Source organism: Puma concolor, chromosome A3 (assembly GCF_028749965.1).
Source record: "Puma concolor isolate L17-30 chromosome A3, mPumCon1.1.hap2, whole genome shotgun sequence".
NCBI lineage: Eukaryota > Metazoa > Chordata > Mammalia > Carnivora > Felidae > Puma > Puma concolor.
This window is the reverse complement of record NC_141669.1, coordinates 99,131,154-99,154,959: the sequence shown is the minus strand read 5'-3', so window position 1 is coordinate 99,154,959 and position 23,806 is coordinate 99,131,154. Positions and strand designations below refer to the sequence as shown.

General features: G+C 40.7%; 1 protein-coding gene across 2 annotated transcripts; it reads left to right on the top strand.

Annotated features, from left to right (window-relative positions):
* The first annotated feature begins 10,453 nt into the window (after positions 1-10,453).
* Positions 10,454-22,214, top strand: SNRPB2 (small nuclear ribonucleoprotein polypeptide B2). Of its 2 annotated transcripts, none has more exons than XM_025931918.2 (7): positions 10,454-10,581; positions 12,106-12,195; positions 12,521-12,693; positions 17,247-17,387; positions 19,844-19,894; positions 21,308-21,396; positions 21,848-22,214. In XM_025931918.2, the coding sequence occupies exons 2-7, from the start codon at positions 12,132-12,134 to the stop codon at positions 22,005-22,007; spliced, it is 678 nt and encodes a 225-aa protein (XP_025787703.1). In that variant the 5' UTR covers positions 10,454-10,581; positions 12,106-12,131; the 3' UTR covers positions 22,008-22,214. The 2 variants fall into 2 exon arrangements, with proteins under 2 accessions (XP_025787703.1, XP_086557766.1); XM_086701640.1 differs by lacking the exon at positions 10,454-10,581 and adding an exon at positions 10,623-11,025.
* The last annotated feature ends 1,592 nt before the right edge of the window (positions 22,215-23,806 follow it).

The window sequence follows — 23,806 nt, the reverse complement described above, 5'->3', positions numbered from 1 at the left end:
CCAACTCTGTGGGGTTTTTTTTTTCTTTTTCTTTTTTAAATGAGAAAGAGAGAGAGAGAGAACCAGCAGGAGACAGGGACAGAGGAAGAGAGAGAGAGAATCTGAAGCAGGCTCCATGCTCAGAGTAGCTCCTGACACAGGGCTCGATCTCATGACTCCAGGATCATGACCTAAGCTGAAATCAAGAGTCAAAAGCACTCAACCAACTGAGCCACCCAGGATCCCCTGTGTTCTTTCTTTCTTTCTTTTTCTAGAAGATCGCATTTTTGAAGATAGTCATAAAGACGATTTGCCTATCAATCAACTTCTGATGGCCCAAGACACTGTGGCTCTGAAGGCAGCCCAAATATCCTTGGAAAAATGCCCCCAGGAGAAACAGGCTTGATTGACCCCTATGCCATCATCAAGCCCTCTGACTACTGAGTTAGCCATGAAGAACACAGAAGACAAGAACACACTTCTATTGGTTGTGCATGTCAAAACCAACAAGCACCAGATCAAACAGGCTATAAAGAAACTGTATGACATTGATACGGTCGAAGTCAACCCCTTGATCAATCCTGATGATGAGAATAAGACATATGTTCAGCTAGTTCCCAACTATGGTACTTTGGATGTTACCAACAAAAGTGGGATTGTCTGAACTGAGTCCTGCTAGCTAATTCTAAGTACACATTTTTCACCATTAAAAGTGGTCCATAAGAATATCTCCCTTCCCACAAGCTTTCTGCAGTGTGAATTAGTGTGAGCTAGTCTCACACCAAGAAATGGGATCCAATTTCTTTGCCCTTGAATCTAGGCTGGCCTTATGACTCACTTGTTAACAGACAAGAAGTTGCTAAAAGTCTTGTTGTGTGACTTTCCAGGCTAGGTCCAAAAAGGTCATGAAGCTTCCACCTAATTTTCTTGAGACATGTGGTCTGGAGGAAGCTGACCCCATTATAAGAAATCCAACCACCTTGAGACCACCAGGCTGGAAACATGCATGGATGCTGGCTCAGATTTTTTTTTTAATTTTTTTTTTCTTAACATTTATTTATTTTTGAGACAGAGAGAGACAGAGCATGAGCAGGGGAGGGGCAGAGAGAGAGGGAGACACAGAATCTGAAGCAGGCTCCAGGCTCTGAGCTGTCAACACAGAGCCCGACGTGGGGCTGGAACTCACAGACTGCGAGATCATGACCTGAGCCGAAGTCGGATGCTTAACCGACTGGGCCACCCAGGCGCCCCACTGGCTCAGATTTTTAACCACTCGGATAAGTGAGTAGCTAAAAGTCCCATGTGAGCTCAGTCTTTTAGCCACTCCTACCACCAAACATGTGAGTGAAGCTGTTTGGAGCCTCTAGATCAGTCCATCCATCCACCAGCTGAGTCCCACTGAGTAACGTCAGTCACTCCAGGAGGAGTAGAAGAATCACGTAGCCACACCCTGAATCCTTGACCCATAGAGTCCATGAGGCCTAGACTCATGTGGTTTGTTACACAGCAATAGTAATGGGAACATCGCCCTAGTGGCCGTTCACAAGCATTTGCTTATGGATCTGACGCCTCCAAGAGATTGGAAGCTCCATGAGACCAGGTGGCATGTCTGTGCTGCTCACAATCACGTCCTCAGTGGCTGGCACAGGATTCACTATGTGTAGGTGTTCAGTAAAGATAAGAGTATCCCAAAGTCTTAGTCCTGTTGTAAGCTATATAAAGCTTTTTATATAAAGCTATGCAAAGCTTTTTAAGCTATATAAACAGTGCACAAAGATTTCCAAGATACCCTAGGTTGAATGAAGGGAGGAAGTCTTCCACTGTTAGCCACCTGTAATGGAATCTGACGTTTGCAATTTCAGTCACGAGGAAATAACTTAGAACTAATTTCTTTCAGGCTCCGAAACTGACCAGTCTTACTCAGAACCTTCTACTGAAATGACAAAATGTATTATGCTATATTAATATCTTTCAGGAGCTGAAGTAATTTGGTAACATTAAAGGTCAGAAAGTAGCTTCATATTAAAACTGAAAAAAAGAGACTGATTAAGGAGAGACTGTCCCATATCAGTAAGAGATAAATATTATTTCTTACTTTTTCACCATCCATTTTAATAAACTCATTAACCTATGTGATGATGTTTCTGCCAGTGGATATTAGGGAAATTTACAAGAGTTGAACTGATCCCCATTCACCTTAAACAAAATAGAATAGGAAGCACCAGGCTCATTTACATAATTGTTTTGGATTCCCTTGACAGAAATAATTTCCAGGGTTGTCTTGTCCAAAAATAATCTGCAATTCAAACTAGAGGCTTCATTTTTTTCCTTCATTTTCTTTGTGATAGGAATCCAAACTGTCTCATGATGTTAAATCTTGCCTGAAATGTATTATAATATCTTGGTCTCTTGTCGCAAGGCGATATCCTGACCACTCTAAAATAGAGTGTGAGCATGACATCTCTTTGTTTCTTCAGAACCCTTCTCTGAAGGTATGTGAAAATGCTACCAACCACAAATTCTTCTCTCAGCTAGACTGCAGGATATTTTCTTATATAAGTCATCTAACATATATGCCCAGTAAATCCAGGATTAGGTTACTACACAAAGGTCACTCAAAACACAGATCATATGCAGTCGATCCTACTGCGGTGGGGGGCAGGGGGTAGGGGTAAGCTTGCTGAACCCTCACGCAGTCGAAAATGTGCACATAACATTCAACTTCCCCCAAATTTAACTACTACTGTTGATCAGAAGCCTTACTGATAACATAAGTAGTTGATTAACACACATTTTGTATGCTATATATATCATATCATATACTATATTACAATAAAGTAAGCTCGATACAAGAGAATGTTATTAAGACAATCACCAGAGAGGTGCCTGGGTGGCTCAGCTGGTTAAGCTCCTGACTCTTTGATATCGGTTCAGGTCATATCTCATGGTTTCGTGAGTTTGAGTCCCACATCTTGCAGTTTGAGTCCCACATCTTGCTCTGCACTGACCACAGGGAGCCTGCTTGGGATTCTCCCTCTCTCTGCCCTTCTTCCGCTTGCATTCTCTCTGTCTCTCTCAAAATAAATAAATAAACTGAAAAAAAAAGAAAGAAAACCATAATGAAGGGAAAACACAATTACAGTACTGTATTGAATTTATCAAAAATAATCTGCGTATAAGTGGACTCACGCAGTTCGAATTGTTTAAGGGCCAGTTGCAGTTATAAACTGATTACTTTGATTTCCCTTTCAAAAGAAATGAGCCACCTCAGCTACATAACCTCATATGCACTCAAAACCAGTCCATGATTGTGAAACTACTTGTGTAAAACTCTTGAACTTTAAAAAAAATATTTTTTAACGTTTTATTTATTTTTGAGAGAGAGACAGAGTGCAAGCAGGGAATGGGCAGAGAGAGAGGGAGACACAGAATCTGAAGCAGGCTCCAGGCTCTGAGGTGTCAGCACAGAGTCCGATGTGGGGCTTGAGCCCTCGAACCCCGTGAGATCATGACCTGAATCGAAGTTGGACACCTAACTGATTAAGCTACCCAGTCGCGCCCCCCTCCACCTTTTTAAAAAGATTTTATTATATTTAAGTAATCTCTACACCCAACATGGGGCTCAAACCCACAAACCCGAGATCAAGAGTTGAGCCAGCCAGGAGCCCCACACTCTTGAACTTTCTAAGAATTACTTCTCAGAGATGGTTTCAATTCCTATATAAGTCAGGATGGGTTAGGCCACCTTAACAAATACCCGCTGAATCTCAGTTGATTATTCCTTGTTTATGTTACACAACCAATTTGAAGCACCACACGTATGTGTAGGGTAGGTGTCCAATCATTGAAATCACTCAGGGACCTAAGCCCGACAGAGATTCCATCTCGGGATATGTCTCCATGATCACAAAGCCAGGAAAAGGGCACTTGGCAAATTGTGCACAAGCTCTTGATGTTCCTGCTTGGAGGTGATGCGACCCTCATGTCCTAAGGCTTCAGTAGCCAAGACAAGTCACATTACTCTGACACAAATTTCCAAGGTGTAGAGAAGTGCAAGCCCTCCATGAGCCCGGAAAGAGAGAAGAACCAGAATGCTTGTGCACAGATATGACTTACCGCCGACTAGACGGCGACCCTGAGCCTCACGAAAAATGAAGCAGTCTCTTTTCAATAAGGAATACAAATTCCAAACTTCCTCACTCTCATTTAAGATTTATTTCCAAATGCCCAGTAGAAGGCAGTTAAAATAAAGTTTCAGATAAGTAATACCTCCTTGGAAAGAAATAGTTGATTTGTGTTTGCACAAGAGGACAATAGCCTGTATCTGATAGTTCTGTGGCTTCAGAGCTAACAGCTGTGCGTGCGATGCTCGATCACCCACCAATTAATTAGTTCTGTCAAAGAGGAAATGCTTTGGATTCTGCTTCCCCAAATATCATGGGGGACCAGCAGCGTCAGCCTCACCTGGAAGCTTGCAATAATGGCAGATTCTTAGGCTCCATGCCATATCTACTCAATCAAAATTTGATTTTAACAAAATCCCTAGGTGACCCATGTAGACATTAATGTTTGAGCAGCACTAGGTATTAGGATATCTGGAGTATACCTGTGAAATCAATGATATATCACATTTGAAATTCCATAATTGAGGTCCAACATTAAAAAAAAAAAAAAAAAGAAACACAAACTTTCCAGGGCACCTGTGTAGCTCAATTGGTTAAACATCCAACTTTGGCTTAGGTCATGATCTCATGGTTCATGAGTTCAAGCTCTGCATCGGGCTGTCTGCTGTCAGCACTGAGCTGGCTTTGGATCCTCTGCCTCCTCCTCTCTCTGCCCCTCCCCTGCTTGTGCTCTCTCTCTCAAAAAAAAAAAAAAAAAAAAGAACGTTAAAAAAAACTTGTTATCTGCATAATATTTTGCTTGTCAGGTGGGCCTAATGGGACTGGCATCTTATTTTTCTAGTACTGAAGGGAAGGGAATGGCAGGTGTGTGATGTTATGGTAGGGTCCCCTCCCTAAGGAAAGAAAAAAAGCCTCAAGGCAACCTGGATATGTAGGTGACAGCATCCCTCAGGACCTTGTAACATGAGACCACTTAATCAGACTGCATGTTTGTGTGTTACCATATATGGGAGACAAAGAAGTAAAAATATATTTTTAAAAAACTATGCCACATGGCATTCAGGGCTCAGTTCTTTGGGTACCAACCCAACTGAGCTGTGCCCGCAGGATTAAAGTTGCTTCCTGGAAAGAAAAGCCTAGGTGTCAAGACTCTCTGTTCCAGAATCCTGCTACAATGTTACTGTAGCAGAGTTCAGGGGAGGTCAGATGACACCATGGCGAGCACAACTTGCCCCTATCTTAATATTGAACAGTAAGAAGTTCAGGGTCCCTTCCCCCCCCCCACCCCCCCCCACACACATACACACGCATTTCTTTTGATTAATTATCAGGTCTTCAAAGGCAAACTACTGCTTCCAAACTTTAAGGAATGCATATATTATTATAGCCTATCTCAGATTCCTATCTGGATGTGAATGACACCCCATTATTAACAGTAACACAGTAGTACATATCAGAGGTGGTAGTCATTTCTGTTTTTTTTTTTTTTCTTCCCTGAAAACAAGAATATGTCCAAAAGGAGTAAAAGGGAAGGGCCAAAGTGAACTGAAATAATTGCACAAAATGATTTCTTCCCCGAATGGGGGGGGGGGGTGCATTTTAGGAAGTTTCAGCAAACATAATCCCACCCAGCTAGGAAAAAGGTAAACCTAATTTAGTGCTCAACAATAATGCCTGCGTTTGTTTAATGGTTGTTGTGAAAATAATTTCACTCTACATAAATTTCGTAATGTAATCGCCACCTGGGGAGAGAAAGAAGCTACAAACAAATTGTGGTACATTTGTGGCTCTATCTAACATAAATAAGCTAAAACTTACCCACCAGTTTGATGATGCATTTTCCTTTAAACATGGCTCCATCTCAGAGCCACTGCAGCAAGATACGGAAAATATTTAATGAGAAACATAAAACATGTGCAGATAAGGTAAGTAAATATTTGTGTATGCGGAGTCACTAAGAGACACCTCGGTTATCATCCTCGTAATTTAGGACTCTTGACACGGTTTATTCCCTATTGTTTGTAGTCATTTTTCTTCTACCTCTAAAATAAGTGAGTTTCATCATCAGTAGACACATAAAGCTTGGCTAAGGTGTTATAGCACTGCCTCTGGGTTTAGTTTGATAAAAAACCTGTTCCACAGGAAAGTCAATCATGTTGTTTAACTGAAATATGAGAGACTGGACTGAGCAGAACTCCAAGCAAACCCATTTGCTCTTCTATTATTTTTAAAAACACGTAAGCTTTTGACACCGATTCTTGATCCGACCCTCAAGAGGTGAATTTGGTTATAAAGGAATGAGAGTTGTATTACCGAACTCTAACTTGTCCGTGCACGCGATGAGCAGGAAGCCAATGTCTGAGACACTGGTTCTGAGGCAAATAAAGCTTTGTCATCAGAAGGGGAGCCCTAGGAGAAGGCAGGGGGTCATTCCCAAAACTGCCTTGCCCTGTTGAGCCTACAAACAGCTGATATGTGTTTGGGGAAGGAGGAGGGTAAGGGATTTCTTAAAAACTTGAAGGGGGAGGGTGCCTTGAAACGATTTGGAGGTATGCTTTCTTCAGGCAATGAGGCATGGGATCTGGTGATCAGGTACTCAGATAATTTCAATACAAATGTTAGCATCCAGTCCCCACTAGGTTACTACCATCATCAGTCAGTAAACAGGGAGTAGGAGTGGAAAAAGCAAAATTTCTGGTTGAAAAGAGGTGCATAAAACATAATTAAGTAGGGGACAAAACGGAAGTGAAGGTAAGTTAATCATGCAATGAACTCAACTATAGCTGCACTTATGCTTTCAAAATAGGTCTGGGAACCAGGGGTCTGGCTTCAGCTGCTTTACAGTGCATTTGGCCAAAGTTCAGATATTATAATACTCTGCCTGTAGTTCTAGAACCAGGCCATGCAAGACTTCTCACAAGACCAGAAAAGCTCCTCTGTCCCCTTTAGTCCTTTCTCATTCCTGCTTTCAATTACCAGTTTCTCAAAATCATTCAGGAAACTTTGGAGGATCATTAACAGACCATTGGAAAGCCCAAAGCAATTCCCCAAGGACAGGAAAATGCACTGGCTCTTTTTAGAAGAACCTGTCTTTTTAGAAGATCATTGTCACTGAGTTGGCATTAGAGGATTTCTTCCTCCCAGCATAGTAATGTGTAGTAGCCTTTATTTAGTTGTTAATGTAACATGATGTGTACTCTGTCTTTAGGTCTCTGTGTTTCCTGTGGTATTTTCTTCCCATCTTGGCAAAGTCCTACGTCATCCTCTTTAAACAGTTATGAGGAGTTCTTGGCCAGAAGCACTTGTATAATACTATCAGGTTATAGCTTATTTTCAGAGAAATAAATTTAGCTATCCACAGCAGCATCAAACAGAATTAATTAATTGCTCAGATACCTATGTTAATGTAATTTTTTTTTTTTAATTTTTTTTTTTTCAACGTTTATTTATTTTTGGGACAGAGAGAGACAGAGCATGAACGGGGGAGGGGCAGAGAGAGAGGGAGACACAGAATGTGAAACAGGCTCCAGGCTCTGAGCCATCAGCCCAGAGCCCGATGCGGGGCTCGAACTCACGGACCGCGAGATCGTGACCTGGCTGAAGTCGGACGCTTAACCGACTGCGCCACCCAGGCGCCCCAATGTAATTTTAATTCATACTAATGCTTGTCCTTTGTTATTCAGAAATCATTTTTGTTTAGTTTATATTCTCTTTCAAGGTGTTAAGGATATTCCCTTTTTATTCATTCATATTTCCTTAACTGAGACAGGACTAGTTACATTTCTTCCAATATATACATGAAAATAATGCTTTTCTGTGATTACCATGTTTTTTTGAAGTTTATTTATTTTGAGAGAGAGACAGCAAGAACAGGGGAGGGGCACACAGAGAGAAAGAGAATCCCTAGCAGGCTCTGCACTGACAGTGGGGTTCAAACTCACGAACCCCAAGATCATGACCTGAGTCAACCAAGAGTCAACTGCTTAACCTACTGAGCCACCCAGGCATCCCTGTGATTATCATTATTTCCTACACTTACGTGCATCTTCATGAAATATCACATTTGTTTAGTGCTACCTAATTTTCCATGCACATTCATTCATTCATTCAATACATATTTATGAATACCAGGTACTTTTCTAGTCACTGAGGGTACTTGAGAAAACAAATCAGATAATCCCCACCCTCAAGAAGCTTACATTATTTTCAAGTTGTTGCAACTTCAGGTGATCTTTAAAAAAAAAAAAAAATCTCCATCTTATAAAACCTATTTGGCTCCTTAATCCGTATGTACAAATCATAGACAGCATTTAGAAATAACATCTATAAACCATTTATTTTGTGTCTGACAGTGTGTTAACCACCTTATATTTAATCCTTCCAGAAGGAAGTACTATTATGATCCTTAGTTTACAGATGAGGAAAGCAGGCTCCGAGAGATTAGTTAAGGGGAATTGGGAAAATTAATAAAGGAAAACCTCACTAAAGTGGTTTGGGTAGGCTAGAAAGGGGAATACCACATCAATTACAGGAAGCATTGTCAATTACAAGCTCCAAAATTAGTGTCACTTACAGACCCAACAAAAGAATCCTCCATAGGAAAGAATAATCAATTACAGGTCCCAATAGAAAAAGATGTACTTTGCATCTTCTACAAGAAATTCACTATCCCTGCAACTCATCCAATGAGAAACCCTCATAACCATGAGATCTTGTCACTTCCCCCCCACACACACAATGGATTTTCCTTCAAAACAACCTGCCCCAATTTCCTCCTTCTTCTCCATAAAAATGAAATTCCTCTGCTGTATTTGTGGGGTTGGCCAATGGTTTTCCCGTAATTTCTTTATCTTGAATTTTATAATTCCCTGCCATTCCCAAACTTTTTTTTTTTTCTGGTAAAATAACAGTTTTATTTTTAAGGTTAACAGAAGATACTAGATTAGATTTCCCTTGGCTCTTAACAACTATTTCATATTTCAGATGATACTGATGAGGGACCATAAGGCAAGCTGAGGGCCAAGCACAAGCTATCACAACCCCTCTCTTTGTGTGATATTCCTCCATCACTCCTGGTTGCCCAAGAACAAAGAAAGGAAAGAAAACAAATGGTTAACTGATAAGATCACAATCCTACAGGACATGAGTCCATCAGTTTACAAATGTCTTAGTAAATTACAAGAAAATGGCAATCTTAGCAGTAGCCTAATCTCCAGAAACCTACAGACTCAGTTTCCTGGAGCCCCAACATCACCCTCCCCTCCATAGTGATGTGGGGAACAAAGGCAAGAAGGAAATGGCAGGTAAAATTAAATTTCTTTATAACCTGCAGCCCACTGACAAATATTTGAGGAAAATACAGAGTGTAACATTTCTCCAGGACCCCCATATGGTCATAATGTTAATGCCTTACTAGAGGGAGAACAACCTTAGCTTGACAATAGCAAGGCCGCTGGTATCTTAGGAGTCCTCTTTAGCATATCAAAGTCCCTTTGGAGGCCCCCCTTCTGACTTTACCGCCCCAACTCCATAGTATATAACCTGTCACTTTCCACAACCCCAGTGCAGCTCTTTCTGCCCTTGGGTCCCATGCTTTAATTAAAATCACCTTTTTGCAACAAAGACACCTTCAAGAATTTTTTCTTGGCCGTCAGATCCAAACCCCCACCATTCCAAAACCTTATCAATACTTTACACAAGTTTGATGAATAGAAGAATGACTGCATGTACTTTTTTTGGATTCCCATTCAGCTAGGCATCAACAACAACTTGTGTTGTCCCAGAACAATCTAGGCATTTTTGTATGAGAGAGAAGATGCGAAGGGTGGTAAGGAATTGTTTTGTTTTGTTTCAGTTGAGTTTAGGCAGATGATCTTAGGGGTGCTTGCTTGGCTATTACTGGAGAGCAGGAGACATCAATTCCCTCTGCTTTGGAGCCTCAAACTGAGTTGCTTCTGAGAGTCAAGCTCATCCGCGGAATGTTTCAGGAGAGTTCCCTCAAGAGTCTCGGGAATTCGAGAACACTTGGGAGGTTAAAGATGAGGTTAAATCAGAGGCCACCAGAGATCCCAGGAGGGCAAAACCAGGGCACCTTGCCAGTAGTTGGTATGAGGGGCTGCCTATAAAACTATATAGGATCTGGAAAGATGAAAGGCACCGTTGTGTGGGGTAAAACTGCACAAAGCAATGGCTGGGTAAGGAATCACTGACTTTCCTTCACTGCACTACCCACTATTACAGTTTAATCCATGAAGTTCCTACAAACTTCTCCCCTTCCCTAGACACCCTACCGGCGCCCCAGGTGTGCGCATGCGCAGAGAGATTCCCAGCTGCCGCCGCAGGAGCCGGCAGGGCATCGATCGACTCCGTGCTCGACTCCTCGACTTGTCGGCACTTGATTGAGGCACGTGGTAACGTAATTTCCGGTAGCGGCTCGGTTTCCGGCTTTCGGTTTTTGCGGGAGCAGCGTAGGCCTCAGGTGAGTTGGAACGTGTTTTCGTTGCCCGTTTCCGACCTCCCCGCTGCCGGCCGCCGCTGGGCCCGACGCCCGCTTGTGGGAGCCGGGAGTGGACGGGGCGCAGCGGTGGAGCCGGCGCGCGTTCGCTTCGGCGTTCGCAGAGGGGGCGGGGGGAGTTTGAGACTGACGCGCTGGTCCCGCCAGGACCCCGAATTTAGGAGCCTTGTCTCCGGTGGGAAGGGTTGGCATCGGGGATCGCGGGGCCGCTAACTGGGGCTATGGTCGAACGTGCCTGTGGCTGAAGAGGCGGGAAGCCCCTTTTGGACTCTCGGTGCCCTTGCTCTAATGCAGACCACCATCAAACCCTGCATGAAATGTTGCGAGAGTCTTTCCTCTGAGGGATCTGCTTTAAGTTTGACCGAGCAATTCCTTCTCGTCGTTTCCGCGACGTGAGCCCTTTTTCGGGTAAGGAGTGGGGGGCACTAAGGTCGCAAGCCTGACAAGCATGGCCTTTCACCTGTTAAGTGCGGTCCCTGCAGTGGGCCTGAAATCTGTGAAATGAAGGAATATGTGGGGGCACCCAAGGAAATAAAGCGAGGTCACAGTTTGCACCTGAAAACAACGTAAAAAGTAAAGTAGCGAGGTGAGTGTGAAAGAGAAGGGCGAGGAGACCCGCGGAATTGCCCGGCCTGCTGTTTATTAGCTATCTGACCTTGGGCAAGTCCTTTAACCTGTAATATCCATTAATAATAACAGCTACTTGAAGTGCTTACTGCCTGTGCCAGAACTGTGCTTGAAGTTTATGTGTCGTTCAGTCTTCTGAGTTGTACTAGGTAAATGCTGTTAAACCAGCCCCGTTTTACCGCTATGGACCCGAGAGATTAAGGAACAGCTGGTGATAACCATAGATAGGGTTTGAATTCAGATGTGGTCTGTGCTAAGAGTCTGAGCTCTTAACCATCACGCAGTACTGCTCTCTCTGAGCTCCCTAATTTCAATTCAGGCAGAGTTAACCTTAGAGTCAGGACAGCTGGTGATAGTGTATATAAATTAAGTAATAAATAGGTACGAAGTGCTTTTGAAGTGCACCCATGAGGTGTTGCTTGGTAAACTTTGTTAATGTTGTGTCTTGATTTTTACTGGGCATACATTTGCTAGTTTCTTTTTTATTTTTCTTAAAATCTACTCAATTCTAAAATAATCTCATTAAAAATTAAAGTTATTTCGTGAGGCAGATGAAAAAACTGTATTGCTTGTCACAAGTGAAAGATAAGTATAAAAATAAATGCATTGGTTGAAATAATCTTATTGAAATCTGCCTAGGTCCTGGTGCTCCATCAAGTTTTGAGCTGGAGAACTGTTTGTTTGTTTGTTTGTTTAAAAAGGGCTAGCAAGTGTTGGGAGGTTTTAAAGACTGCTAACAAACTAATATTTTCTGCACTTGGGATTGAAAGAAAATTGAGATGTTAATCCTTATGTCCTCATGCCATACAACAGTGAGTTAACGCTCTCCATTTATAACCGAATTATTTACTATCTCCTTAGGCTGTTTGGACCGTTTAACCCCAAACATGGATATAAGACCAAATCATACAATTTATATCAACAATATGAATGACAAAATTAAAAAAGAAGGTAAGTGCTTTTAAAAAACATTTATTCACAACCAAAGCGTGTTTAATTACCAGCATCTGAAAACTTGTGCGGCTTCAAAACTTGTCATGTAGTCCTCTTTGTCAGTACCTGCAACAGTGCCTTGTTTCTTTTTGTGTGAGGATTTCAAGGCTTTTTAAAAGCAAAAATAGGTAGGGGCCAAAAATAAGTGGAATATGTTTACTAAAATGTGTAACTTTGTATAAATAAGTGTGTGATGGAGGGTACTCGATGCAGTGTCATTTTATGAAGAATTTTGTCATTGTTTCTTTCACAAATAACTTGTTTCCCCTCTAATTTTGCTCAGAATTGAAGAGATCCCTGTATGCCCTGTTTTCTCAGTTTGGCCACGTGGTAGATATTGTAGCTTTAAAGACCATGAAGATGAGGGGTCAAGCCTTTGTTATATTTAAGGAGCTGGGTTCATCCACAAATGCCTTGAGACAGTTACAAGGATTTCCATTTTATGGTAAACCAATGGTAAGGCGATGTTATTATTTTGGGTATAATCACGATTGATGGTGTGTTAAGTTGATAGACATATGCATGAAACTGGGTGTTTCTTTCTGCCTTAATTATGTGTTAGAGCAAGTTTGGTTTATTTTATTTACACATTTATGTTTATAGAAACACATTAGTAGTAGAGTTTGTAATTCACTTAGTTTATGACAGTTCAGACAGGCAATAACAAAATACAATGAGATATAGAGTGTTTATTTTTTTTAAGTTTACTTTTATTTTGAGAGAGAGAGTGGGGGAGGAACAGAGAGAAAGGGAGACGGAATCCCACGCAGGCTTCACACGGCGCAGAGCCCAATGTGGGGCTTAAACTCAGGAACCCACGAACTGTGGGATTATGATCTGAACCGAAATCAAGATTCAGAGGCTTAACCGAGTGAGCCACCCAGGTGCCCCAAGATGTAGAGCGTTTAAAAAAAACAATGGCAGTATTGGCAATATTCTTATCTTGAAAGAACTAGAAGTTAATGGCTCAAAACGTTAAAAAGAAACCTTTGTAAACTTATAAAATAATATAAAACAAAATCATGGTCAAAGGAAATCCAGTTGATGTTTCAGAAAATAGCATAGTGAAATAACTCATATCAGAAGCTATACAGTCTAGAAAAAGCAGTGATCTGAGAAAAAATCATCGGTTTAAATTCATAGGTTTTGTTGGTGAATAACAGTGAACAGAAGTGAAATAGTTATGCGTAGAAAGTTTTAAACTAAGGAATGACATACTGAGATTCACATTTAGCTGCTGGAAGAAGATTGGAGTGTGGGAGGGCTGGGAGGATGTAAGGGAACTCAGGCCGCTGGTGTAAGGGATGGTAGAGGATTGGATTAGAGTAGAGACAGGGTATAAAGCAAGGGTTTCCAAATGTGTGAATGAATACAGAGTACCTTGGGTGTGGATTTCTGAGTGCTTTTTTCTGGAACTGGGATGGGGAGGGGCCTTGGGGAAAGCCAAGGCCCAGAGTTTCAAAGCCCTGGGTCATCATTCTGCCATAAACTGGCTCTGTGCCTGATGTGTTCATTTTCAGTACCTGTAAGATGTAAGCAGATTGGCTATCTTTTGGGCTAATTCAGAGGTTAGCAAAAACTTCATAAAGGAATAGATCATATTTGAGGCTATAGGTGTATACACATACAGTTTCTGTTGCATATTCTTGTGTATGTGTGTGGGTGTATTTAACAACCCTTTAAAACCGTTTAAAAAAAAAAAAGTCCTTATAGGCCATGGGCTAGATTTGGCCCATAGTCGGTAGTGCAGATACTGGTCTAATCCCTTTATTTTAGAAATGGAGAATGAGGCACAGAAGTTGCCTACCTAGGTTATATTAATATAACCAGTGGCAGTGCAATCACACCCACTATTGTGATTTTTTTTTCCTTCTAAACTAGGGATCCAAACACTGTCCTGAAGGGTCAGGTAGTAACTATTTTAGGCTTTGTGGGCTGGATGATCTCTCCAGCAACTTTTTTTTTTTTTTAACGTTTATTTTATTTTTTGAGAGCGAGAGAGAGTGCGAATGTGAGCAGGGGAGGGGCAGAGAGAGAGAGGGAGACACAGAATTTGAAGCAGACTCCAGGCTGCGAGCTGTCAGCACAGAGCCCAATGCAGGGCTTGAACTTACAGGAGATCATGATTTGAGTCAAAGTCAGACACTTAACCAACTGAGCCACCCGGGCTCCCCCAGCAGCTATTTAACTCTGCCTTCATAGCAGGAAAAGCAGCCATAGATGGTATGCTAGTGAATGAATGTGGTTCTCTTCCAAAACACCTAATTTACAAAAACAGGCGGTGTTGGCTGTGGTCTGTAGTTTGAGGGCCTTTATGTAGCATGTTGTTTAATTCAGGAGTGGGCACTTTTTGTTACTGGAGCCAAGTTTTCCTTTTCTATCAAGTTCCCTTTCTCCCATCACTTCGTATCTGATGGGCATCATCTGTGTGGAAAAGCCCACCTCAGAAAACTGGGATTGTGCCTACATACCTCCTTTTTGATAAAACGGTATTTCCTGAAACCAGGGTTTTTTTCTTACTACGTATGAAGAAATAGCATAATGGAGATCTCACTTGGCAGGAGCATAAGACTGAGTTTTAGTTTAAGTCTAAAATTACATTAATGTGGAGGAACAATTTCAGCCCGTAGAGGATTTTAAGGCTGTTTTGTTGAGATGACAAGTTTGCATGTGCCTATTACTCAGATACAGGAAAGCTAGAAATGGCTGTGTTTGGCACTGGCTTCACTTTGGCAACTAATGATTTTAAATCAATGGAAAAAGTCCAGTAGACTGATAGTGCATTGAAAGTAGTTTATGAGTTCCATTCTCTGCCTTCAGGAAGGTAGCAGATACTGCCAAATCTCCAGCATCCTGGAAGAGGGAGAAGAACATTCTTTGCGCTGTCTTGTTTGTGTTTATTTAGGTGGTTTTGGTTGCTCTTCTGTTTTAACTCCCAACATACCAGATCAGAAATGAACAAAATTTGCTATAACTTGGAACTCATAACCCTAATTCAAGGATATTTGGTTATTTAATGCCAAAAACAGAAGAACCATCTTCCTAAAGAACCTTTAGCATAAATGTAAAACTTGCCCCTTCTCTAAGCTCCGGGTGTACTGCTTTTATCGCTAATGGGCATTTAGTCTAGACCAGAGTTTTCCAGCATTGGCCCTTTTGAACTGAGTAACTCTTGTCGTGGTGGGCTATCTTGTTGATTGCAGAGTGTTTAACAGCATCCCTGGCCCCTATCTACTATACGCCAGTAGCATGGCGACCCACAGTGTCTCCATTCGGTAGCACCAGCCTTCTCCTGTGGGCAAAATCACCTCTGATTTGAGAATCACTAGTGTAGACCAGGCAGCTAAGAATGGTGGCTGAGGTCAGAGATTTTCACAGGTGACTGTGTCATAAGGATAGACACAAGATCACCCAAGATCTGTTCAGGTCAGGGAGAAGGTTGAAGAACTAGGGGAGATGAGAGGGAGTCCTTGGGACTAAGTCAGCGTTAGTTTAAGTCTGTTCCTTCTGGTTAGATGAGGCCATGCAAAACCACAGTTGTTTGCAGAGATAAGACCACTTAGAAACCCTGTGCTGCAGCAGCCGGGAGCAGCCAGAGAAAGTGCTGAATACTAAGGTGAGGGTAGGCATGCTCTCCTCTTGCTGCCCCAGTATACTCATCTCTAGCTGAGGTAAAGAAAAGACAGACTTGCTTTTGATTTTGACAAATTTCCTCCTTTAAACCCATGATACTTTAGAAGGTCTCTGGTTTCCCTGCGGACTGAGATTAAATTCTTATTCTGTAAGGCAAATTTAGATAGTAATTTGTAAGACTCTTGTGTTTTGATATGGTCAGAGAACTTGTTTCAGCTCATTCAGCTACAGAGAAGAAAGGTTTCCTTGAAGTGGAAGTTGCCGTTTGCAGATAGATGCACCCTAGAAAATAGTTGTAACTCCTAGCACCAATTTTGGGATGGCTGATTGAATCTAGCTGTGTGGTAATGCTCTAGGCCACGGCCGTGCTACTCGAAGTGTGGGCCCCACCGTCCACTTTGTGCTTCGTACAAGTACAGGATCTCAGGCCTCACTCAGACCTACTGCATCAGAATCTGCAGTCTTATAAGCACTCAAGGTAGTTGTTGGAAAGTACATTAATGTTTACAAAATGCTCTCCTAGACCAGTGTTTTTAAACGCCTGCCTGCTGTCTCAGTAGCATGTCCCTGCTGGCTCGGGCATAGTAAGAAGGAGCAGGTGGCCTGGGTGCCTAGTTGTGATGCCATCCTTTGTTTCTTTTCAGAGCATTTTACACTTTAAGTTGATGCCGCTATTGGTCATTTTGTTGAAAAACAATAGATCGGGGCACCTGGGTGGCTCAGTAGGTTAAGTGTCCGACTCTTAATTCAGCTCCGGTTATGATCGCAACAGTTTCATGGGTTTGAGCCCCACATCGGGCTCTGTGCTGACAGTATGCAGCCTGCTTGGGATTCTCTCTCTCCCTCTCTGCTCCTCCTATGCTTGCTGTCTTTCTCAAAATGATTAAATAAACTTAAAAAATGTATAAAAATATTAAAAAATATATAAAAATAGCAGATTGGATTCAAAGGGAAATTCTTCTCAATCTTTAGTACTTTGAAAATCTCAGATTCCATATGACATTCTACAGCTAATTGACACAGTTCGACCCTTATATTGAGACTCCCTGCTAAGCAGCAAACAACTTTCCAATGCACTTTTCTGTTTTATGAAATGGAGAGAAGCAGTGGTGCAGATATTGCAAAGTTCTGTTATTCCCATATGAAAATGTGTGGGTTTTCTTCTGATAAACCTAGTTGAGTCTGACTTTGTCTAAAAATTGTGAATCATAGACCACAATTTATTTTCACTGGGTGTGTGTTAGACAGATTTCCTTAGGGGTGTGTTACAAACTAGCATGTAGTGTATTTGTGTAATGAAATTTGAAATATTAACGAGTAGTGTAAACAGCCTTCAGCGTAATTGAAAGTAACCTGTCTCCACATAATTAAAACAGCGAATCCAGTATGCAAAAACAGATTCTGATATAATATCTAAAATGCGTGGCACTTTTGCCGACAAAGAAAAGAAGAAGGAAAAGAAAAAAGCAAAAACAGTGGAACAGACTGCGACAACTGCCAACAAAAAACCTGGCCAGGTAAGACAGACCAAAGCTCCTGGGTCTGCTGGTGCTGCAGACTTGATGGAGGGGTCTGTGTTCCACTTACGGGAGGGTCTCCGAGGCGTGTGTGTATGTTTGTGCCTGTGTGTGTTTCAAGGTGGACTTTTAAGAAGCTGGAATGGTTGAGCTCTTATAGGATTCCAAGACTTACGTTTAAGCACCAAATTAAAACATAAACCTGTACATCTGCAGATTTATATGAAACGGTTTTGTTTGAATTTGGCATCCAGTTCCATCGTTCTTCAAAATCTGTTAATATCTATTGGCTTATTTCTCAACTTCTGCCCGTAAATAATACTGTGGATACTATCTTTAATCTTGAGTATGCCACACAAAACTGCTTTCCTTAAACAATTTGGAAATTAGAAATCTAATTTAAAATACCAAATAAAAGTAGTTACTTTTGGATTGAAAGTGATTAGAAATCAGTTTCACGAAGTATAATGGTCGACTTTTGTGTACTTGCTTTAAAAAAAAAATTAAGAGGGGCACCTGAGTGGCTGAGTCAGTTAAGTGTCTGACTCTTGATTTTGGCTCAGTTCATGATGTCACAGTTTGTGGGATGGAATCCACATCAGGCTGTGCACGGACAGTGTGGAGCCTGCGTGGGATTTCTCTCTCCCTCTCTCTGCCCCTACCCTGCTTGCACTTTCTCTTTCAAAATAAAGTAAAAAAAAATAAAGGAAGACAGGTTCTTGGTTTCTCCATATATATTTCTCAGTAATTTTATATTTACATATTATAAATATGTAATTTTAATGAATTATTTTATAATCTTAAAGGTTAGAGGTTAAATTTTATGATATAGTCCTTAAAATTTAGGACTAGATCTTTCAAAATTAACTGACAAGTTAGTTTTAGTCAGTTAAGGTGGCAGTTCTTAAAATGGAATAAGAAATCTTTTTAAGTTAATGGGTTTAAGTTTTCAAATTTTAACATAAGTGTTCTTAGTTCAGGTGTACAGTATAGTGGTCCAACAATTCTATATGTTAGTGCTCATCATGATAAGTGAGGAGTGTATTCTTAATCCCCTGCCTCTCTTTCACCCATCCCCCTCAGCCACCACACTCTGGCAACCACCAAGTCTGTTGTCCGTAGTTAAGGGTCTGTTTCTTGGTTTGTCTCTTTTTTTTTTTTTTAACCTTTGTTCATTTGTTTTGTTTCTGCAATTTCACATGGGTAAAATTGTATGGTATTTCTTTTTCTCTGACTTCTTTCACTTAGCATTATACAGTCTAGCTCCATCCCTGTCATTGCAAATGGCAAGATTTCATTTTTTTTATGGCTGAATAATGTTCCATTGTGTGTATATATGTATACATATACATACATATATATATCTGTATACACATATACCACATCTTTTTTTTTTAATGTTTATTTATTTTTGAGAAAGAGAGAGAGACAGAGCGTGAGCCAGGAAGGGGCAGAGAGAGAGGGAGACACAGAATCTGAAGCCAGTTCCAGGCTCTGAGCCGTTAGCACAGAGCCTGATGCAGGGCCCGGACCTATGAACCATGAGATCATGACCGGAGCCAAAGTCCAGCGCTTAACCAAGTCCAGCGTTTAACCGACCAAGTCACCCAGGCACCCCCATACGCCACATCTTGATCCATTCATCTACTGATGGACACTTGGGCTGCTTCTATAATTTTTGGCTTTTGTAAATAATGCTGCTATAAACATCGACGTGCATCTATCCTTTGGAATTAGTGTTTTTGTATTCTTTGGGTAAATATTCAGTAGTGCAATTACTGGATTTAATTTTTTGAGGAACCTCCATAGTTTGGATTCCCACCAACAGTGCACTAGGGTTCCTTTTTTTCCACATCCTCACCAACACTTGTGGTTTCTTGTGTTTCCGATTTTAGCCATTCTGACAGATATGAAGTGTTATATCATTGTAGTTTTGATTTCGTTTCCCTGGAGATGAGTGATGTTGAACATCTTTTCATTTATCTGTTGGCTTTCTCTGTGTCCTTAGAGAAATGTCTGTTGATGTGTTCTGCCCATTTTTTAGTTGGATTGTTTTTTGGGTGTTGAGTTTTATCAGTTCTTAATATATTTTGAATACTTAACCCTTTATTGGATATGTCATTTGCAAATGTCTTCTCCCATTTAGTAGGTGGTCTTTTAAAAACTAACGTTAATTTTATGCAGTAATTAAAATTATAAACTCTTTTTTAGAGCGATTGGAAAAATTTTTTAAGTTTATTTTGAGGTAGAGCGTGTGCGAGTGGGGGAGGGCCAGGGGGAGAGAAAGAATCCTAAGCAGGCTCTGCACTGTCCACATGGAACCCCATATGGGGCTCGATCCCACAACCATGAGATCATGACCTGAGCCTAAATCAAGAGTTAGGACACTTAACTGTCTGAGCCACCCAGGCATACGTGATTGGAAGTTGTAACTGTTTTCTCTTTGTTTTGTTTAGGGAACACCAAATGCAGCAAATACCCAAGGAAATTCAACACCAAATCCTCAGGTAATATTTTTCCCATGTGGTGCTTGCTCTTTAAAATAAAATTATAAACCACTACGATAATACACAACTTGCATGTCTCCAGAAACTGAAAATAATTCCTCTACAAGACATTAAATTATATAGCACTTTAATATAGAAACTCACTCCTCAAAACATTTTAGTTATTTTAAGGGGGAGAAAATGAAACCTGACTTTATTCTTTGCTTTCCATAATGATTCAGTGATGGAATCAAAATGACAGATTTTAAACTCTGCGAAGGCCGGGAGCAAGCATTTGTGTTTTCTCCACAGTACGTCTGAAGCCCAGGGCTTTACAGACACACAGCTTGCGGGAATTGGCCAGGTGACAGGCTCCCTTTCCGTACTAGTTGCCTGAAACACTAAACCATCTTTTCTAATAGAGCAAAGTTGTTTACGATTACCCTTGCTCGCTCTTCTGAGAACAAATACATGTTCCTTTGTATAGATGTTTTAGAAACCTTTTAGCAAATCTCCCTGCTGGAGGCCTCAAAGAGAAAGCTTCAATTATATACTAATGGTTTTCTCTTTGGTTCCTTGGATGCTCAGGTCTGACAAGATCCTTAAATCCAGAGAATTCCTTGCATCTCTGAGCTTTCCTTCTCTGACTTTAAGTTGTGTACATCTTCCTATATTATCTACTTCTCTTCTTTGAAGTCTTTCGGCAATTATAGTACAGTTTACAAATGCCAGTACTTCATTCTCTAAGCCTTAAGTTGTTCTTTACTCATCATGTCTTCTCTAAATGAAAGTAGTCTGAAGACAAATAGGCTCTCAGGTACAGGATGATCCTGTCTCTAGGTCCTCATAACCCCAGGTCGGGGTGCCAGAGAATTTAATATCTAACAATGGTGTTTGTTTCTACTTAACTTGGATGGAAGTAGATGCTCTGTAGGTCTCATTTACTCGCAGAAAACATTGTCACCCAGTCGTGGCCCTAAGCGGTAGTTCCAGAGTTCCTTAAACGCTGGGAGGTTGTAAATAATGCAGAAGATTGAGTATCTGAGTGTTGTTCCTCGGGTAACCAGCTGAAGATGGGGGGCATTGCTGCCTTTCTAGTTAGGGTCTTTCAACTATGTAATCCAGATGGCAGAGTCCTCCCATTGCAACTGAAACATTGTTTTCAGTACTATTAAATTCTTAAAACGTAATGAGATTTGCGGTCATCCAAATTTGCATAAAGTGACTTGAACGCCTCCTTAGTTGCTGTTAGGTTTATGTTTATTTGCATGGTGTCCTTGTTTTTCAGCTTTAGTGTTTGATGTAGTGCTACGATTTCGTGTTCCTTAATAAACTGGAACGTAGCTCTCTGAAGTTTAGATTTTAATGTGAGAGCTAAATGGCGTACTATGCTTTTCATACTGAAAGCTAACTTTGCTTTTTTCTTTGTAATAGGTCCCTGATTACCCTCCAAACTATATTTTGTTCCTTAATAATTTACCGGAAGAAACGAATGAGATGATGTTATCCATGCTGTTTAATCAGTAAGTCTCTTCACAAACCAGTGTGTGTTCTGAAATCCTCCCAACAGGATGTGGAGCGCTTCCGTGGGTTGAATCCATTTATGTATCACACAGCAGTACTTCCAGGGTCACAGATTTGGTTGGGGATTAATCCTGAATTGAAGTCCGTCTGCAGAGTGAGCATATGTAAAGTTGAAGTACCTCTGATGTTTGAATTACTAATTCTAATTGATGAGTAAAACAGGAAACCAAGCCTTGATACAATGACGAGAATAGAATTAGCTTACGTTATACCGACCCTTCTTTCACCGTATTCCTAATTATATTTTAGACTCTTTCAACCTACTCAGGATTCTGGTAGGTCATGTTACGTTTCCTAGACCAGTATTAGGAAGTTGCTTAGCAAATTTAAACACAGAACAGACATTTATGTATTTGATAGCGTTTATGTAAATTGTTTCTCCTTTTACAGATTTCCTGGTTTCAAGGAAGTACGTTTGGTACCTGGAAGGCATGACATTGCTTTTGTTGAATTTGAAAATGACGGACAGGCTGGAGCCGCCAGGGATGCTTTACAGGGATTTAAAATCACACCTTCCCATGCCATGAAGATCACCTATGCCAAGAAATAACATGGGATAGTTGTCTTTAAGGGACTTGGTGTTATTTATAGTGTTTGTTTTGATAACATTTGGTCAACCCATTTTAATAGTTGGGGGTGAGGGGGAGTGAAAGTGAAATTTTGCTGAATGATTTAAATAGCTGGTCTTTGTTTAGCCTGGTGAACTATGAAATATGAAGGCCTTAATTTTGTACAATAAACTATTATTTGTACTCTATACATAACGTTTCATTCATTTCACTGTCCTGTCAGCAAATGCCTACGCTAGTTTAGAACACATCTTACGGTGTATAAACCTGTCATAGGATGCTTTCGTAGTATTTTGGGGCAGCTAATGGCAGGGAAATATTGAATCATTTTAATAAAAGTAAAGGAGAATTAGATCAAGCCCTTGAATGAGATTTTCTGTAGTTTCCATCCTGCTGGAGTTTTTGTTAGTTTATTGGTTTTTTTAATTGAGTTGCATTAATGGTAAAAATAGGGGTGCCTGGGTGGCTCAGTTAGATAAGCATCTGACTCTTGATCTCGGCTCAGGTCACAGTCTCATCATTCATGAGCTCGAGCCCTGTGTCAGGCTCTGCGACTGACAGCACAGAACTTGCTTGGGATTCTCTCTCGGTCTCAACAGACTTTAAAAAAAAATTTTTGCCCTGGGTGTTAGAAGAAAATGAGACCCGGGCAGGATCTAAATTTGAAGTTTGTGCTCTTCAAATAAATGAGCATTGTTTTGTTTGTTTGTTTGTTTTTGCAGTTAATAGGCATTTCACAAAGCTTTTCATTCAGCATTTAATTGAATAAAGGTCATTTCGGAGTAACTGTACTTATGTTTTCCAGGAAGAGAGAGGGAAAGGGAATGCTGTCTTCGAACTTCTCATTTTATGTTCTCATCCTCTTGATGTGGAATTGTTCTGAAGGAATACCTGCTTGGCTAATAATCTAACCTCTTCATTGAAAGACCTCCAAGGGAAAGAAGTTGCAATCTATAATATTTTTTAAGACATGTGGGCTGACTTGTAAAGGGTTGCCAGTTCTAATCTTGATACCTCATAATTCTCAAACACCAGTTTTTAATTCTTTAATAGCAAAGGTCATTTTCTTTAGCTTTTGATTCATACCTAGGGTTATGATTCAGTCCCCTGCTAGTAGAACCATGGGCATCTTTAAAAGTGAACAATTTTTTGCACATATAGCACACATTAAAGTGACACTTGATTTTTTTTGTGTGTGTTTCTCACTGTTACCCTGAACAAAAGTTAGAATTTGTATACTTAGGGGAAGTCTGCTTTTAGACATGTAGGTTTTTATCCCATCACTCTTGTGCGTACATAAGGAGGAAAAAGGAAAATCGTTTTTATTCTTAAGGCGGCTACATTTAGAATCTGACTCTTATTTGAATAACTTTAACTTAGTTGTCAAGTTCATGTACTTTTATAAAATGTACGAACAATGAATTACTAGATAAGACCATACTTCTGGTTGTTAGAGCAATGCCAATTGCTACTAATTTCTAACTCCTTATTCTCTGTGACTGTCCTTATCTTGTCTCAGAAAAGGTTTCACAGATGGCCCCTGCTTTGAGTGTCTGTATGAGAGAAAGAAAGGTCAAGGTGGCTGGAGTGAGGTGAGAGTAAGGGGAATATGTAGGACCTTTTAAGGACTCGCTTAAGCTATGAAATGGGGAACTCAGATTTTTTTTAATTGAGTTATTTACAGACACTAAAATTCACCCATTTCTAATGAGTTTGGAGGAGTGACCCAGTTTGATGAGTTTTGACAATTGTATACAGTTGTGTGATAAGATACAGAGGA